The following is a 17,747-nucleotide window of genomic DNA, read 5'->3' as shown; positions in this document are numbered from 1 at the left end:
TGTCACCTTTCCGGCAATTCCCTGGCGGTCCAGTGGTTAGGACTCAGGGCGTCCACTGCACGGGGCACTGGGTTCGATCCCTGGTCCGGGAACTAAGATCCTGCAAGGTGCGGTCGTCCCCAAAAGACCACAAAGATGCCGGGACGGACTGGCGCCAAGCTGGGCGGAAGGCAAGACCCAGGCGGTGGGCGGCGGTTGGTGGTGACGTGGACGGGTCCGACCCAAGTTCTCGCGGCTTCCTCTACCCCGGGTCGGTGCTGAGGGCGGGACAATCGGCGGGGTGGCTGCCCGGCTCCACCACCTGGGAACGTGCGAGGCGGTGGGTTTCGGGATGACTTCGTGCGGGTGAGTGTCCCCGAAGCAGAGAAAAGCGGGAGGTCAGACTTGGCCAGCCGGACGCGCCGTCGGGTAACGGCCAGGTGCGGGGGCCGCGGCAGCCAGGGCCGAGGGAGGGGGCAGCCGGCCTCTAAATTAAGTCCAACCGGTCCCCTGCGTAGGTGGGACAGCGAGGAGACAGTACCTGGGGACGGTATTGAGAGGCCCTGCTCGTTATCCAGCGCTGCGCTCCAGGGAACACTGGTTTTCGAGGTGGAAAATTCGACGTGGAGGTTGCCTCTCGTGCTTGGAGTGCGTAGCGCGGTGGTGCCGAGCGTGGGGGGCGGCCTGGAACCCGGACGCTCTGACCAGGGCTGGACATGTGGGTCCCTGGTGATGTGGGTCCGGACCGCGGGCTCTGGGCAGTCGGGAAACCGAGGCTGCTCCTTCTTACGCAGCTTCAGAAAACAGCCCAGGGTTTTGGAGTCAGGGGTTTCGAAAAGTAGGTTTTCAGGTTCAGGTGACAGCCTCGAGGCAGAGCGAGAGTCTGTTTTGGGGCTCCGGGCGCTAAAGACTCCAAGGAATAGCATAATAATTAACGGGGGAAAAGTAGACTTGGAGGGCTCATTTAGTTTTTATAAACCAGGAAGAAGGATCAGAAATACATTTTGTGCCTTTTTATCCCCAAAGTTTACTTTTTATTTTTCAAAGCTAGGACGATCATTTAACGCTAACAAGGAAGGTGTCTCCCGACAATGCAAAAACGTGTTGGTCAGATGATGTTTTATGAGCATTAAAATGAAGCACACGTTGTACAGAGGCTGTGGCGGAGTGAGGGGAAGGAGGCAGCCCTTGTGTCGCTGAAAATCCCTGGCTAAGGCTTTCGTTCCAGCACCTTTCTCATTCCCACACCCGCCCTTAATGAGTGATGAGGAGTCCTGGCACCAGGCTCCAAACTGGTGCCAACGAATTTAAAGCTGGCAAGTCCTCGGCAAACTTGACTTTCCTTTCACATATGGACAGCTGGAATCGTGAACAAAAGGTCTGGGTTTTAAATGATGTTGTTGCTGTTTAATTTACATCTCTATGATCTTAAGGCGGCTGGCCTTTGTGGCCTTGGGGAACTAACGTTTCTTCCTCCGAAGAAACTATTTCTTTTAAACTTTTCTTTGCCCTTTTAGTTTTCTTTTTTTATTAAAAAGTATCTGGCTTTGGGGCTTCCCTGGTGGCGCACTGGTTGAGAGTCTGCCTGCCGATGCAGGGGACACGGGTTCGTGCCCCCACCGGAGCCGTGGCTGCTGAGCCTGCGCGTCCGGAGCCTGTGCTCCGCAACGGGAGAGGCCACAACAGTGAGAGGCCCGCGTACCGCAAAAAAGAAAAAAAAAAAAAAAAAAGTATCTGGCTTTGAAATAGGTATTTCTGATTTTTGTCCCTCTGAGATAGGCTAGTTGACTCCAACACACCCTACCAACCCAGGAAATGATCACTACAGTAGCATGCAGTAAACTCAGTAAATGTTAGGGTTTTTTTTTTGCATATTAGTAAGCTTTTTTTATTTTTTTTTTATTATTTTTTTTTTGCGGTATGCGGGCCTCTCACTGTTGTGGCCTCCCCCGTTGCGGAGCACAGGCTCCGGACGCGCAGGCTCAGCGGCCATGGCTCACGGGCCCAGCCGCTCCGCGGCATATGGGATCCTCCCAGACCGGGGCACGAACCCGTATCCCCTGCATCGGCAGGCGGACTCTCAACCACTTGCGCCACCAAGGAGGCCCAGTAAGCTTTTTTAAAAAACTAAAATGCCAGTGACTTAGGCTAGCTGGCAGGAATAATCTAGGTTTTCATGTTTTTTATTCTTTGGTAATACTGCAGGACCTTCATCAGCAAATGCAGCATGTGGCATATGAGTCAGGGAAAATAAAGCAGCGTTATGTTGAGCAGGGTATCTCCAAAAACAGTTTTCAGACTGATGGGAAATACAGACAAGAGGGCTGTTAGTTGGTAAATTCATTTCATTTCCTTCAGTGTGGAGCTCTTATTTGTTACGAATAGGCCCTGTTCTAGATTGTGCCACAAGTGCTCACCGAAGCACTCTTTGAAGAATTATGTCCATGCCATAGTTGTGGAAATGGAGAATGAAATGAAGTTTGCCCAAGGACTGCAATGGAAGGAGCAGGTTGGAATCCAACTCCATTTGGGGATAAAGCCAATATTTTTTTGATTGTGTGGGACATTCTATTCATAATATTTCATTCCACAAAAGTTTGATAATCCTACCACGTGCGAGGCATCGTACTAGGTACTGGGAATACAACGGACGTGACCTCTTGGAGAAGTTACGACTCTAGCATATTTGACATCATCAGCTGATCATTTATTAATACTCCCCTTCTCTATAGGACAGAATTATTTTCAGTAATAATATGTAATACCAATGATAATTACTGTTGTCTGGCTTTCTTTTCATTTGAAGACAATTTTTAAAAACTACAATTTTTAAAGGTATGCAACTGGGTAAAATATTTTATGTATGAATTAATCCATAAGTGGTACATTTACACTTACCAGACAAAATATACTTGGCAGTTTGCACTGTTTTAAATTTTAAACACTAATGAAAAACTCAAAGTGGTCAGTCACACTAATGGCCGAATTGAAGTAACTGCTGCTTGGTTTCATCTTTAAAATCACTGTGCTGTTAGTGTTTATTTCACATCTATTGCGTAGATGGAGGAATGAGTAGTGCCCCCTAGGTTAGGGACACAAACTTCTCCCTAAGCCAGCCTGAACAATTCTGAATGTTACATATTTACTCTGATTGCAAGTTTACTCTTGAAAGGAACCTATTTTGCTGAGCCAGGTAGTATGTTAAAATCTCACACCATGATTGTGGATATGTCTATTTCTCCTTTTAATTCTTTCAGGATTTTGCTTTATGTATTTTGAGGCTATGTTATTAGAATAAAGAATTGTTATCTCTTCCTGTGAACTGAATATTTTATAACTTGAGGTATTTATCTGTGGTTTTGACTTTTTGTCTTAAAAGTCTACTTCATTTGATATTAATATAGAGATATCAACTTTATCTTCGTTACACTTGGCATATTTATCTTCCTTTTTACTCTCAGTTTCTATATCACTGTTTTAGATATGTCTCCTGCAAACCGTGTATAACTGGGCTTCTTTTTTCCATCCAGTCTGATTACTTTGTGTTTTAATTGGAGCATTTAATCAATTTACATTTATGTAATTATTGATACAATTGGTTTAAATCTAACTTCTCAATAAGTCCTTTCTATTTGTTCTACCTGATCTATGTTCTTCTCTTTTCTTGCGCTATTTTGTGTTCTTTTTTTTATTATCCCATTTTCCTATTGAATATTAGTTCTTATTTGTACTATTTCTATAGTAGTTACTCTATAGATTATAACATATTCTTGACCTATCATAGTCTAAAATTACTTGGCATTTTTAATCTTCTTCCTAGACAATGCAAAGACCTTGGAACAATTTTAGTCTGTTTGCTGCCTTTCCTGATTTACATGTCATTACTTTACCCTTTTTTGGTTATATTGTGCTTTATAATTTTTTTTACTGTTTTGTTTAGGAACAAAACAGTATTATTTTATACAGTCAGTAGTCATCTAGACTTACCCACTTATTTTTTTTATTTTTTTTTATTTTATTTTTTTGCTGTACGCGGGCCTCTCACTGTTGTGGCCTCTCCCGTTGCGGAGCACAGGCTCCGGACGCGCAGGCTCCGCAGCCATGGCTCATGGGCCCAGCCGCTCCGCGGCATGTGGGATCCTCCCGGACCGGGGCACGAACCCATGTCCCCTGCATCGGCAGGCGGACTCTCAACCACTGCGCCACCAGGGAAGCCCCTTACCCACTTATTTGTCATTTTTATTTCTCTTCCTTCTTTCCTTATGATCTTCCTTCTGGAGTAATGTGCCTTTAGTAGTTACTTTAGTGCAAGTATACTGGTGACAGATTCCCTCAAATGTTGCTTGTCTGAAAATGCCTTTATGGGCACCTTGATTTTTGAATAGTTCTGACGGTATAGAAGATATTTCAGTGTCTCTGGCTTCCCGTATAATCTGCTGGAAAGTTAACTAGCAATCTCTTTTAAAGGTAATCTTTTCTCTTCTGGCTGTTCTCCTTGTATTTTATTTATTTATTTATTGAAAAGCACTTGTTAACATTTAATTAATCTCCCACCATGTGGGTTCAAGCTACCAGGACACATGCCCCACCCACACCCTTAATCTCAGCTCTTCTGCTGAAGAATTTGGCCTTCAGTTGACAGGCTGCTTTGGGAGCTTTCTCTTCCCCAGAACTTTGTAGTAGCCTGATGGCACCACATCAGTGACAGGAGCCGCTCCAGTCTTGTTCTTGGTGGCATCTACTCGTGTCTGCTCACTGACCAAGGTTCCACAATTTATCAAGGTTGACAGCTGGGCAGAAGCTCTGGTTCTTCTTTAAGTGGTAATGCCTCCTATCAACTTTCCCAAAGTATCCTCGGTGACTGGGGAGAGAAGGCAACCATTTTCATTACCTCACTCCAATTAAAAAGCTATGTTTATCATCTTCACAGTCCATCTCCCCCCATTACAGTGTAAAAGTTGTTCACTCTTGCAGAAGAGTGACATAGCAGGTACTCCACTTGTTGAATAAAACAAATCTTTAAAAAGCCACCAGGGACTTCCCTGGCGGTCCAGTGGGTAGGACTCCGCGTTCCCAATGCAGGGGGCTCGGGTTTGATCCCGGGTCAGGGAACTAGATCCCACATGCATGCCACAACTAAGAAGTCTGCATGCCACAACTAAAGATCCCATGTGCTGCATCTAAGACCCGGTGCAGCCGAAATAAATAAATAAAAAATAAAAATAAAATGTAAAAAAAAAAAGCCACCGAAGACTATCAGATGGGAAAGACTAGCCTTTTCATGGAACCAGAATAAGTCACTGAGAAAGTCAGTGCCAAGACGAGAACTTAGGTCACTTGACAGCTTCTACACATTCCTATAACAGAGGTCTCCTAAACATTCCCCTAATTTGTGGGCATAAGTGGATCTAACAGTTGTGTGAGTCAATCTGACACATGTCACTAACCTGGTGACTGACTATACCATGAGGGCCACAGCCCGTGAGTAAAGTCAGCAGTTACTCCCGGAGGACTCTAGCACATTAAGGCGATAGCTGATGCCCAAGTGTGACTAGCCTTGATTCTCCTTGTATTTTATTTTATTTTATTTATTTATTTATTTTTTTTTTTTTTTGCGGTATGCGGGCCTCTCACCGTTGTGGCCTCCCCCGCTGCGGAGCACAGGCTCCGGATGCGCAGGCTCCAGACGCACAGGCTCAGCGGCCATGGCTCACGGGCCCAGCCGCCCCGCGGCACACGGGATCCTCCCAGACCGGGGCACGAACCCGCATCCCCTGCATCGGCAGGCGGACTCTCAACCACTTGCGCCACCAGGGAGGCCCCTCTCCTTGTATTTTAATCTTTACTACTGATATAATGTTCTTTGGTGCGTATTTAGTTTTAAATTTTCTTCCTTGTGGCTGAAATAGAATTTCTTGAAAACTCCTTCATTAATTTGGAAAGTTTTCAATCATTTTTTTTCTTCACGTATTACTCTGCCCCGTTCTCTCTCCTCTAATACTCCAGTGCTCACTGTATCCTCTGTGTCCTTAATTCTTTTCAGTAATTTGAGATCTTTTGTTCCTCTGTCATTCATTTTGGCAGTTATCTTCTTATTTTATATATATATATTTTTTAATGTTTTTTTTTCTGTTACTGTGGCTTTATTATTTCATCTCAGGTTTGTTCTGTAATGTAGAAATGAAAGAAGGCCTAGGAGGTATTCTGTTCTTTAAAGTCAGGGAACAGAACTGTTTTTAAAACAAAGTTGCATTAAATTGTGTCATCCTATCTCCGTACATACAGTAGGATCAACACAGGCAACAGCAGAGATTTGCACTGCCTCTCCTCCTAATACTAGCTGAGAGGCCCTTTGAAATTGGAAGAGTTGGTTAGAACCCATCCTGAGTAGAAGTTTGAAGAGGAAGGAGTATCTCAAACCCCTGAAGTAGAATAATCTGGGCAAGAACCAGCCCTATACAATACAAAACTTAAAGAATAAAAACAAAGGCCACAGGAAAGCCATGGTGTAGCCGTCTTGTGAGATCTTCTATTAGGTTAAAGGAGTATAAAATGAATCATCTGAATGTGGGACTTCCCTTTTAAATTTTCAATTTTAAAGCAATAGAAACTGATCACCCTACCCAGAGCCAAAATTATATTATGAAGGCCCTATCCTGAAATATTCAGCTTGTACCAGAATAACTCCTATAAACAGCACATTCATTACAAATAACTACTTTATTAGCAGTCCCACATTGAATCTACTTACTTGAAGAGCTTCTGAAGTGTTTAACGTTCCAGAACTATCTTGAATTGCTCTTAGCATTAAAAAAGAGTAGATGGTGAAGGGCCGGTAGCCCAGCAGGCCTGCTCAATACCCCTTATCTGAAAAAACATTCTTATATAAGCTAATTCAGACACACAAACTTTACCTGCTTCTGATTTAAGAGTTTTACTGACAGAGAAAAAAGAAAACAAACCTGTGAGGAGACCCACTCCCTTTGCCACATAGCTCAGGCATTTTTTCCCCAACATTATTCAGACAGCGAGAGAAGTCAGGTCTCTCCAGTTTCAGCTAGTTCTCTTAGAGACATAAGATTGGCCAATAGCAGTTAGTCCTGAGACAACCCCAAGGCACTATGATATCAAAGGTACTTCATACCTACACCCCCAAACCAAAGAATTCACATAGAGATTAATATACTCTAGAAGGAATAAACGTTTCAGATCAGCTTGTGACTACTGACCTGTCTCGTGTTTACACCATAAGAAAAGCCTGGGCTTCCCTGGTGGTGCAGTGGTTGAGAGTCCGCCTGCCGATGCAGGGGACATGGGTTCATGCCCTGGTCCAGGAAGATCTCACATGCCGTGGAGCGGCTGGGCCTGTGAGCCATGGCCGCTGAGCCTGTGCGTCCGGAGCCTGTGCTCTGCAATGGGAGAGGCCACAACAGTGAGAGGCCCGTGTACCGCCAAAAAAAAAAAAAAAAAAAAAAGAAAAGCCGATATAATAGCTGTTTTCCTGGCAGGTCACAACAGGAAGAGGCCTGTGAAGAACCTCAGGGAGCAGTCCTCTCCATTAGGCTGCAGCACTTAAGGTTTATCTCTGGAAAAAAGCCAACGATTCAGTCCTTGGCATCTACTCCATCCGCATTGATGGCAAACATAGCTTCAGCTTCAGGAAGACAAGGAGAGTCATAGATTCTGCAGATTCTCGTTTCCCCTCTTCCTTTTCTCAGCCTTGTCGTTGAGGCATAAGCAATGATATTTCCTCCAATAGGTTTTTTAGGATCTGCAGCAAACATGGCTGCTCCATCCACTTGGGCTACCACTGCTACACCAAACTCATCAGCAAGTCGCAGAAGCATCCGCAGAAACCTGGCCAAGTGCATCTGCCTGGCTGAAAGCTCACCTCGACCCGAATAGTCTGTTCTGTAGAGGGCGGTGGCGCTGTCTACAATTAGCAGTGCATACGTGGACTCTACCATCATGGCTGATGCTTGATAAAGGAGCTGGGTCTGGTGGTCTGTGTTGAACCCTCGAGCATATGCTACATTATCCAGGACATCACTGCCAGAGAGGCCATATCTCTCAGCCACTGCTAGCAGCCGTTCTGGCCTAAAGGTACCCTCGGTGTCAATGTACATGGCCTTTCCTTCACCTCCACCTCGGTCAATGGGAAGCTGGCATGTTACAGCCAACGTATGACAGATCTGGGTCTTCCCAGTTCGGAATTCTCCAAACATGTCTGTGATGGATCCAGTCTCAATTCCTCCTTGAAGTAGTTTGTCAGGCTCTTTGGAGCCAGAAGTAATCTGTATGATCTCAGACCGCCTTTGGTGGAACTCAGTTGCAGTGGTGAAACCCATTGGAACTAATTTAACTGCCTCAGAATTTTATCAGCTTTGGCTTCACTAATTCTCTTAATATTTATTAGCTCCTTCTTTGGTGCATAGGCAACAGCCTCCACAGTATGGAATCCAGCTTCTTCCAATTTCTTCACATCATTAGCATGTATGCCACATTGCTGTAATCGAGAAATAGGTTGTGGGCCAAAGCTCTCTTCTTCCACTGAAGTATCTGCATTTGCTTCAAGCTGCACCTGCATAGCCATTACTTAGTGTTCAATACTCCGCCTGCAGCGTAACTCGCCCGGGCGGGCTGCGTGCTCCGACTACAGTCCGCCGGACCCGCGCGCGCCCGACCCCGGACGGACTGCAGACCCCCTCGCCTGCGCCCCACTTCTCTACGCCCTTGCTCCGGCCTTCTGCACGAAACCCAGGCGAGTTTCAGCTCCTAACTGTGCTCCTGGGGCGCGTCTCAGGTCTCTTCAGGCCTCGGTCTCCGGCGGCAGCGCCCACTCCGTCTAACGCTCTTATTTTATTTTTTTATTGAAATATAGTTGATTTACAGTGTTTCAGGTGTACAGCAAAGCGATTCAGTTATATATATACATATATTTATATCTATTCTTTTTCAGTTTCTTTTCCATAATAGGTTATTACAAGACACTGAATATAGTTCCTTGTGCCGTACAGTAGGTCCTTGTTGTTTATCTGCTTTATATATAGCAGTGTATATCTGTTAATCTCAAATTCCTAATTTATTCCTCCCGCCCCTCCGCCCGCCTTGGCAGTTATAGTCTGACTTATCTTCCAGTCTTGTCTAATTGTCTGTTAAACTCATCCACTTAACTTTTCAATAGTGTTATTTTATTTTGTATTTCTAAAATTTCTGTCTGTTTCTTTTTGTATTCTCCAATTTTGTGTTAAAATTCTCAATAATTAATTTATAGTTCTTTAATACTAAGTCTATTTACTTTACAATATATGTCTGATAACTCCAGTATCTGAAGCCCTGTGTTTTTATTGCCTTATTTTCCTCTTTTTAAAAACGCTATCTCCGCATGTGCCAAACAGTGTCTTTACAAAATAGTTCGTGAAAATAATCTGAGACCTAGGATAACTTCTGCCAGAGATGATTTATGTTTCGTTCTGCTAGGCACTGGGTTCACTAGCAATGTGGGATTGCCTCAATCCAACTTCAAGAGATGACGGGAAGCCTTGTGGCCATGCCTGGGAATTCCTGTCCGATTCTGGTTCACTCCTCCGAGGTGTAAGCCATTGGAGTTCCAATGCAAAGCAAAGGGGATTCACCAGGAAACCCCCGCCCCCCACCCCCGCCGCCCATCTCCACTCACGATGGATCTTGGACTCTAACGTTTATTCCCTTAACCCCAAGGGGCTGAGATAAACATGAACAGCCTGTGAGCTGCCCACTTAGGAATCAGCAAACACATCCAGAGGAAAAAGTAACCTCCATCCTTAGCCTCCGTTATCTCTTGAATCCAGTCCCAGTAATTCTTCACTGTCTTGGTAGCCATCTGATCCTTTCAGGCAGATTTGTTGTTGTTGTTGTTGTTCAGCTTTTCTAGTTGTCATCAGTGAGAAAGTTGGTCTGAGTTGCCCAGTCCATTGGTATTGGAGGCAGAAGTCTCTTTTGCCTCTCAGGCTCTTAGACTAGCCAGTAGAGGAGGCAGGAGCTCCGTCAGAATGTTTTTCTGACTTTCTACCAATCACAGTAGAGGATGGGGTATAGCCAATTCTAATTTAGTTCAAGGAAATAAAAGATAATGTTATCTGTGTTCTTAATATAGTGAAGCAATTCATAGGTATTATATAGTTACATAATAACTCATAGTTATGTAAATAATTTGACTAAGTTTCTGTTACTTGCAACCAAAAATTCCTGAGTAAAATATTTAAAAGTAGTGTGTATATATCACCTTTGCCCACAATTTCACCAAACCTTATTTATAATTAATTAATTAATATATTTATTTTATTTATTGGGCTACATTGGGTCTTCATTGCTGCGCGTGGGCTTTCTCTAGTTGCAGCGAGCGGGGGCTACTCTTCGTTGCAGTGCGTGGGCTTCTCATTGCAGTGGCTTCTCTTGTTGCGGAGCACGGGCTCTAGGCGCACGGGCTTCAGTAGTCGTGACACGTGGGCTCAGTAGTTGTGGCTCACGGGCTCTAGAGTGCAGGCTCAATAGTTGTGGTGCTCGGGCTTAGTTGCTCTGTGGCATGTGGGATCTTCCCTGACCAGGGCTCGAACCAGTGTCCCCTCCATTGGCAGGCGGATTCTTAACCACTGCGCCACCAGGGAAGTCCCACCCTTTTTAGTTATTAACTTAATAGGCATAAAATGCTACTTCAGTGTTATTTTCAATATCAACCTTTTTAACTTACAGGTGAGAACAAATATTTTCCTGTGTGTTCACCTACTAAATGTACTTATCCTTTGGTCAGTCATTTCTTCATATTCTGTGCCCATTTATTACTTGGTGTCTTGGTGTTTTTCTCATAGGTAAATTAAGATTAAACCTTTGCTCTCATATTTGTTAGGAACCATTTCAGTAGTCCAATGCTACCATTTTTTTTTTTTGCGGTACGCGGGCCTCTCACTGTTGTGGCCTCTCCCGTTGCGGAGCACAGGCTCCGACGCACAGGCTCAGCGGCCATGGCTCACGGGCCCAGCCGCTCCGCGGCATGTGGAATCTTCCCGGACCGGGGCACGAACCCGTGTCCCCTACATCGGCAGGCGGACCCTCAATCACTGCGCCACCAGGGAGGCCCCAATGCTACTATTTTGATTTCAGTTTTTTCCCACTGTGCAGACATTTTAAAAAGCTCTGATGCATCTCTAAGTATTTAAATCTTTCTCTTTGCAGATGTTTCTATGTTGTCAAAGTGTCATGGTTCACAAAGGGATTATTGTAATAAAGCGCACAGAATCATGAGTACTTTTTTAGGCAAAAGGAAAATCTTGACTAATCGGTGTCTACTGTCTGCAGAGACAGCTTAACATCAGACCCTACTTGCTCAGGTACAAGAGTGCTTTGGGGCAATGAGGGTCACCACCTTTGACTCAGGACTCAGGCTGCCTCTCTAGTTTCTGCCTGGTCCCAAAGCTCTCTGTACTTGGACTAGGAGAACCACTTGGCAGGGTTAACAGCTTCACCTGGCTTGAAGGGACAAGTTGCCAGCAGCTGATACACATGACAAGCTCATTTCCTTATTTCTCACTGACTTTATAAACTGGATTATGGTCCTTTTTCGAATGTTTCTCAAATATGGTCCAACCAGAATAGCAGACCCATACAATTGTAATTTTAATATCCCCACGTAAGCACATAAACAGTGTGATTTTAACAGTGTAGAACATTTGTAGTTGTCTGTTAAAAATTCGGCTGTTGAACATTTTATTAGGAATCTCCTACCGAACAATTCCTATTAATGACTGCATCACAAAATGCTGTCCCTAGCTGGAACCAGCTTTGGTAAATCAAAACTCCAAGCTGAGAGGGGTCTGATCAGATGGTTGAACTTGACTAAGAGGAAGTAAAGGCCTTTTTTCTGCAGGCATGTCTATAACTTGAATAGTTTAAATATATCTATCTTGTTCTGAATGCCATTTTAGAAAATTCAGATGTTACAGAAATATATAACAAAATAGTGAAAATTCCACATAAAATTCCACTCAAGTATTTCTGGACTTTGTTTGTTTGTTTTTAATATTTATTTGGCTGCGTCGGGTCTTAGCCGCGGCACACGATATCTTTTGTTGCGGCATGTGGGCTTCTCTCTAGTTGTGGTGCTTGGGCTCTAGAGTGCTCGGGCTCAGTAGATGTTGCACGGCGAGCTCTCTAGTTGCTGCGCAGAGGCTTAGTTGCAGTGTGTGGGCTTAGTTGCCCCTTGGCATGGGAGATCTTAGTTCCCCAACCAGGGATCAAACCTGCGTCCCCTGCATTGGAAGGCAGATTCTTAACCACTGGACCACCAGGGAAGTCCCAAGTATTTCTGGACTTTGGCTTACTTTGGTTTATTCCATTTACCTATATGCTTATTCTTGAATCAATAACATGCTTTTAGTTAACTCTAGCTTTACAATAATTTTGTTCTCTAGTAGTATGGCTCTCCTTATGTATAATATCTTCCTTGCTATTCTCATGTGTTACTTCCAGTTAGAGTCATTTTGACAAATGAAAAAAAAATTTTGTTGTGGGTTCATTTATGTAGTTATTGTATTGAATTTATACATTAATATAGGGTGAAGTTCCATTTTCACAATGTGGAATTAGTCTAGTCAATAATAAGAAATTTATCTCCATTTATTTGTACTTCCCTAATATACTGGTTTTTCTTAATTCTTTTAATTAATTAATTTATTTATTTATTTATTAGCTGTGTTGGGTCTTTGTTGCTGTGCACTGGCTTTCTCTAGTTGCACAGAGTGGGGGCTACTCTTCATTGCGGTGCGCTGGCTTGTCATTCCGGTGGCTTCTATTGTTGCGGAGCACGGGCTCTAGGCGTGGGCTTCAGTAGTGCAGCCAGCAGGCTCAGTAGTTGCAGCATGTGGGCTCAGTAGTTGTGGCTCACGGGCTTAGTTGCTCCCCGGCGTGTGGGATCTTCCTGGACCAGGGATAGAACCCGTGTCCCCTGCACTGGCAGGCGGATTCTTAACCACTGCACCACCAGGGAAATCCCTTTCATTACGTTTTGACTCATGGCTGTTGGCTTATAGAAAACTGGGTAATGTAGTGTTTAAAAGTGTGGTCTGGTTTTGAATCCTGCATCTAACACCAACCAACTGTGCAAGTTGCTTTCGCCCTCAGCTAATTCATCTGTTAATTGGGTGGAGTAATGGAACGTCTTTATTATGTTGTTGTGAGAATTAAATGAGATGATACACACAAAGCTCTTGGCAGAGGGGTAACACATAGTACGTGGTCATTAGATTATAACTATAATTATTATTATTTTAAAAATATTTATTTTGGGGCTTCCCTGGTGGCGCAGTGGTTAAGAGTCCGCCTGCCGATGCAGGGGAACATGGGTTCGTGCCCCGGTCCGGGAGGATCCCACATGCCGCGGAGCGGCTGGGCCCGTGAGCCATGGCTGCTGAACCTGCGCGTCCAGAGCCTGTGCTCCGCAACGGGAGAGGCCACAGCAGTGAGAGACCCACGTACCACAAAAAAAAAAAAAAAAAGAAAAAAAAATTTATTTTGTAACTAGCTACCCTACTAAAATCTCAGTTTCTAATAGTTTCCCATTTAAAACATTTTAGTTTTTCCAAATATGCAATTATTACATCTTGTAAATAATTATATTTTTAATTACCCTTTTAGTTATATATCATTTTAGTCCATAAGCTAATTTTATTGCATTTATTAATACTTTCATGATAATATTAAATAATAGCAGTGGGCATTCTTATCTTGTTCCTGGATATAATGGAGTTTTGCATAATGCTGGCTTTGGCTTGAAAGGTAAATCTTTTGCCATGTTAAGAAAGCATCCCCCTATTCTTATTTTACCTGAGGAATTTTTACTTAATTGTTTATAAATCCCAAAGTTTTATTTTTAAAATTGTCAAACTAAAGAAAGCTTGAAACAATGTTACTGAATACACTCATACACCCTGCACCTAGATCCACCTAGATTAATATTTTACCACATTTGCTTTATCTCTCACCCCTTCTTTCAAATGGCTGAACCATTGAAAAGAATTTTCAGACATGTTAACACTTCACCCTTAAATACTCGAGCATACTTCTAAGAATAACAGCATTCTCCTATATAATCATAATATAATGATCTCACCTAAAAAAAATGAACAATCCCCTAACATGATCTAACATTCAGCCCATGCTCAAATATTCACAATTGTCCCCTAAATGGCTTTTTAAATTTATTTTATTGAAGTATAGTTGATTTACAATGATGTGTTAATTTCTATTGTATAGCAAAATGATTCAGTTATGCACATATGTACATTCTTTTTCATATTCTTTCCCATTATGGCTTATCACAGGATATTGAATATAGTTCCCTGTGCTATACAGTAGGACCTTGTTGCTTATCCATTCTATATATAATAGTTTGCATCTTCTAGTCCCAAACTCCCAATCCTTCCCTCCTCCACCCCCCTCCTCCTTGGCAACCACAAGTCTGTCCTCTATGTCTGTGAGTGTTTTTTTCTTTTGATTGCTCTGTGCGGCCTTGTGGGATCTCAGTTCCATGACTAGGGATTGAACTGAGGCCATGGAAGTGAAAGCAGAGAATCCTGACCATTAGGCCACCAGGGAACTCCCCTGTGAGTCTGTTTCTATTTTGTAGATAAGTTCATTTGTGTCATATTTTAGATTCTACATATAAGTGATTGTCATATGATATTTTTTTCTGTCTGACTTACTTCACTTAGTGTGATAATCTCTAGGTCCAGTCAACATGCTGCAAATGGCATTATTTCATTCTTGTTTGTGGCCAAGTAGTATTCCATTGTGTGTGTGTGTGTGTGTGTGTGTGTTATATACATATATACCACATCTTCTTTTATCCATTTATCTATCGATAGACATTTAGATTGCATCCATGTCTTGGCTATTGTAAATAGTGCTGCAGTGAACATTGTGGTGCATGTGTCTTCTCAAATTATAGTTTTCTCCGGATATTTGCCCAGGAGTGGGATTGCAGGATCATATGGCAACTCTATTTTTAGTTTGAGAAACCTCCATACTGTTTTCCGTAGCGACTGCACCAATTTACATCTCAACCAAAAATGTAGGAGGGTTCTGTTTTCTTCACACCCTCTGCAGCATTTGTTATTTGTAGATTTTTAAATTATGGCCATTCTGACTAATGTGAGATGGTACCTCACTGTAGTTTTGATTTGCATTTATCTAATAATTAGTGCTAAACGTCTTTCAAAACTGTTTTTTGAAACAATGATCCAGTCAAAGTTCACACATTGCATTTTGTTGTTTGATCTTTTTAGTCTCCTTAAACTATCAAAAGCTACCCCATCCCTCCACTTTTTTCTTTTTTCTCTTTTCATAGCATTGTCTTTTTGAAGAGCCCAGGCCAGTTGTCTTACAGAACGTTCCCCATCCTGATGTGTCTGATAGTTGTTGATGGTGTTATTCAGTTTGCTTCTTTATCTGCTGTTATTTCCTACAAACTGGTAGTGAGGTCTCTGAGTCTTGATTACATTTTGATTCAACATTTTTGGCATTAATACTCCATAAGTGATTTGTGTGCTTCATATCACATCATATCAGGGGGACATTTTGTTAGGCTGTCTCATTATTAGTGATGCTCATTTGGATCACGTGGTTAAGGTAGTGACTACCTGATCATTCCATTGTAAAGGTGAGTTTTTTTCTCTTTGTAAATAGTAAGCAATCTGGATGTTGGCACCATTCAATATCCTGCTCCCCAACAGCCTTCCACCCGATGGTTTTAATGTACATTGATGGTCCTGGCCAGAATCATTTATTACATTGGTGGTAGAAAAGTGGTGATTTATTTCTCTAATTCTATCATTTCTCCTACATACATTAATTTTCATTTTTTTGTAAAGAGGGGCTTTTTTTCTTCAATGGAAGATTAAGATTTCCATTACAGAAAAATTGATAAAATATATTTGCATGCAAAAATATAAGCAAAGAAAAAAGGGAAAAGTTCTGGAGATCCATTGTACAACAATGTGAACAATATACTTAACGTTACTGAGCTGTACACTTAGAAATGGTTAAGGTGGTAAACTTTATGTTTATTCCCACAATTAAACATTTTTTTTTAAAAGAAAAAAGACAAGTGACAAATTGGGAAAGACAACCTTAGCTATTTACACCACAGACAAAAGGTGAATATCTCTATACATCAAGAGCTTCTAAAATTAGGGAAGGAAAAGCCTGTAGAAGAATGAGCTAGAGCAGGGCTTCTCCAATTGTGGGCCGTAGACTCCTGAGGGTCCCAGTGACCCCTCAGGGAGTCTGCAAGGTGAAAACTTTTTCATGATCATAGTAGGATGCTATTTGCTTTTTTCACTGTGCTGACATTTGCACTGATGATGCAAGGGCAGTGATGGGCAAAACTGCTGGTACCTCAGCCTGAACTGGTGGGAGGTGTACTTTCCCACCACACTCAGGGAAAAAAGCCAGTTTACTTAAGAATATCCTTGATGAAACAGTACAATCAATTGATTTTTTTAAGCGTCAATTTTAAGTAGATTTTTTGATGAAAGGTACACGTCGAACACTCCTGCCAGAGCCTGAACTGCTGTGATCGTTGTCTCAAGAAAAAGTGCTTGTGCAATTTGAGTAGCGAGCTGAAGTAGCTGCTTTCCTTTTTTTTATAAACTTATTTACTTTTGGCTGTGTTGGGTCTTCATTGCTGCAGGCGGGCTTTCTTTAGTTGTGGCGAGCGGGGGGCTACTCTTCATGGTGGTGTGTGAGCTTCTCATTGCGGTGGCTTCTCTTGTTGTGGAACACGGGCTCTAGGCGCATAAGCTTCAGTAGTTGTGGCACGTGGGCTCCGTAGTTGTGGCTCGCGGGCACGGGCTCTAGGTGTGCGGTCTTCAGTAGTTGTGGCACACGGGTTTAGTTTTTCCACGGTATGTGGGATCTTCCTGGATCAGGGCTCTAACCCGTGTCCCCCGCACTGGCAGGTGGATCCTTAACCACTGCACCACCAGGGAAGACCGTGAAGTAGCTGCTTTTTAATAGAAATCTCTTTTTTTCTTTTTATAAATTTATTTATTTATTTATTTTTGGCTGCGTTGGGTCTTTGTTGCTGCACCCCGTCCTCCTCTAGTTGCAGTGAGTGGGGACTACGCTTTGTTGCAGTGCGCGGGCTTCTTATTGCCGTGGCTTCTCTTGTTGCGGAGCACTGGCTGTAGGGCGCAGGCTTCAGTAGTTGTGGCTCGCGGGCTCTAGAGCGCAGGCTCAGTAGATGTGGAGCACAGGCTTAGCTGCTCCGCGACATGTGGGATCTTCCCGGACCAGGGCTCGAACCCGTGTGCCCTGCACTGGCAGGCGGATTCCTAACCACTGTGCCACCAGGGAAGCCCCTGAAGTAGCTGCTTTTTAAAGGAAATGTTTTTTGCTTGGAAGAATAAGAATGAATAAGAATAAGCTGGTTATTCAGACTCCTGTACAGGGTAGATGTCTTCTCAAAAACATGGACCAAGTGATCTGACAGCTGCCAGTACTCGTTGCCAATCATAAAGTTCAAGCTTTCCAAATACTTAGGACTTTGTAAAACTTATTTCCACCGCAATGAGTTTGACAGTCTTAACATTTAGAGACTTTTCTGATGAGATTGGTGTTGATATTAATGAATGTGAATTCTCGATATTGCATTAAAAATACATCAGCAGGGCTTCCCTGGTGGTGCAGTGGTTAAGAATCCACCTGCCAATGTAGGGGACACGGGTTCGAGCCCT

The 17,747-nt window shown here is 43.1% G+C and overlaps 2 protein-coding genes and 1 non-coding gene across 3 annotated transcripts in view; 1 reads left to right on the top strand and 2 right to left on the bottom strand.

The window, feature by feature from the left end:
• Positions 1-5,413: 5,413 nt before the first annotated feature.
• LOC132479369 (small nucleolar RNA SNORA3/SNORA45 family) lies at positions 5,414-5,541 on the bottom strand. Its single transcript, XR_009530491.1, has one exon. It is a non-coding gene; the product is annotated as a small nucleolar RNA SNORA3/SNORA45 family (small nucleolar RNA).
• A 2,042-nt stretch (positions 5,542-7,583) lies between these two features.
• LOC132478606 (DNA repair protein RAD51 homolog 1-like) lies at positions 7,584-8,572 on the bottom strand. Its single transcript, XM_060081876.1, has 2 exons — positions 8,343-8,572; positions 7,584-8,292 (listed from the first exon to the last, which is right to left on the bottom strand). The coding sequence occupies exons 1-2, from the start codon at positions 8,570-8,572 to the stop codon at positions 7,584-7,586; spliced, it is 939 nt and encodes a 312-aa protein (XP_059937859.1).
• A 936-nt stretch (positions 8,573-9,508) lies between these two features.
• The window catches only part of B4GALNT2 (beta-1,4-N-acetyl-galactosaminyltransferase 2), a 38,806-nt gene continuing 30,567 nt past the window's right edge, over positions 9,509-17,747 (top strand). Inside the window, exon 1 of the mRNA XM_060081631.1 lies at positions 9,509-9,573. Within this exon, the coding sequence (XP_059937614.1) occupies positions 9,509-9,573 (65 nt within the window). The remainder of the gene's footprint in view (positions 9,574-17,747) is intronic.

Source organism: Mesoplodon densirostris, chromosome 18, assembly GCF_025265405.1.
Source record: "Mesoplodon densirostris isolate mMesDen1 chromosome 18, mMesDen1 primary haplotype, whole genome shotgun sequence".
NCBI lineage: Eukaryota > Metazoa > Chordata > Mammalia > Artiodactyla > Ziphiidae > Mesoplodon > Mesoplodon densirostris.
Note: the sequence above shows the minus strand (reverse complement) of the source record. Positions and strands in the feature narration are given on the sequence as shown.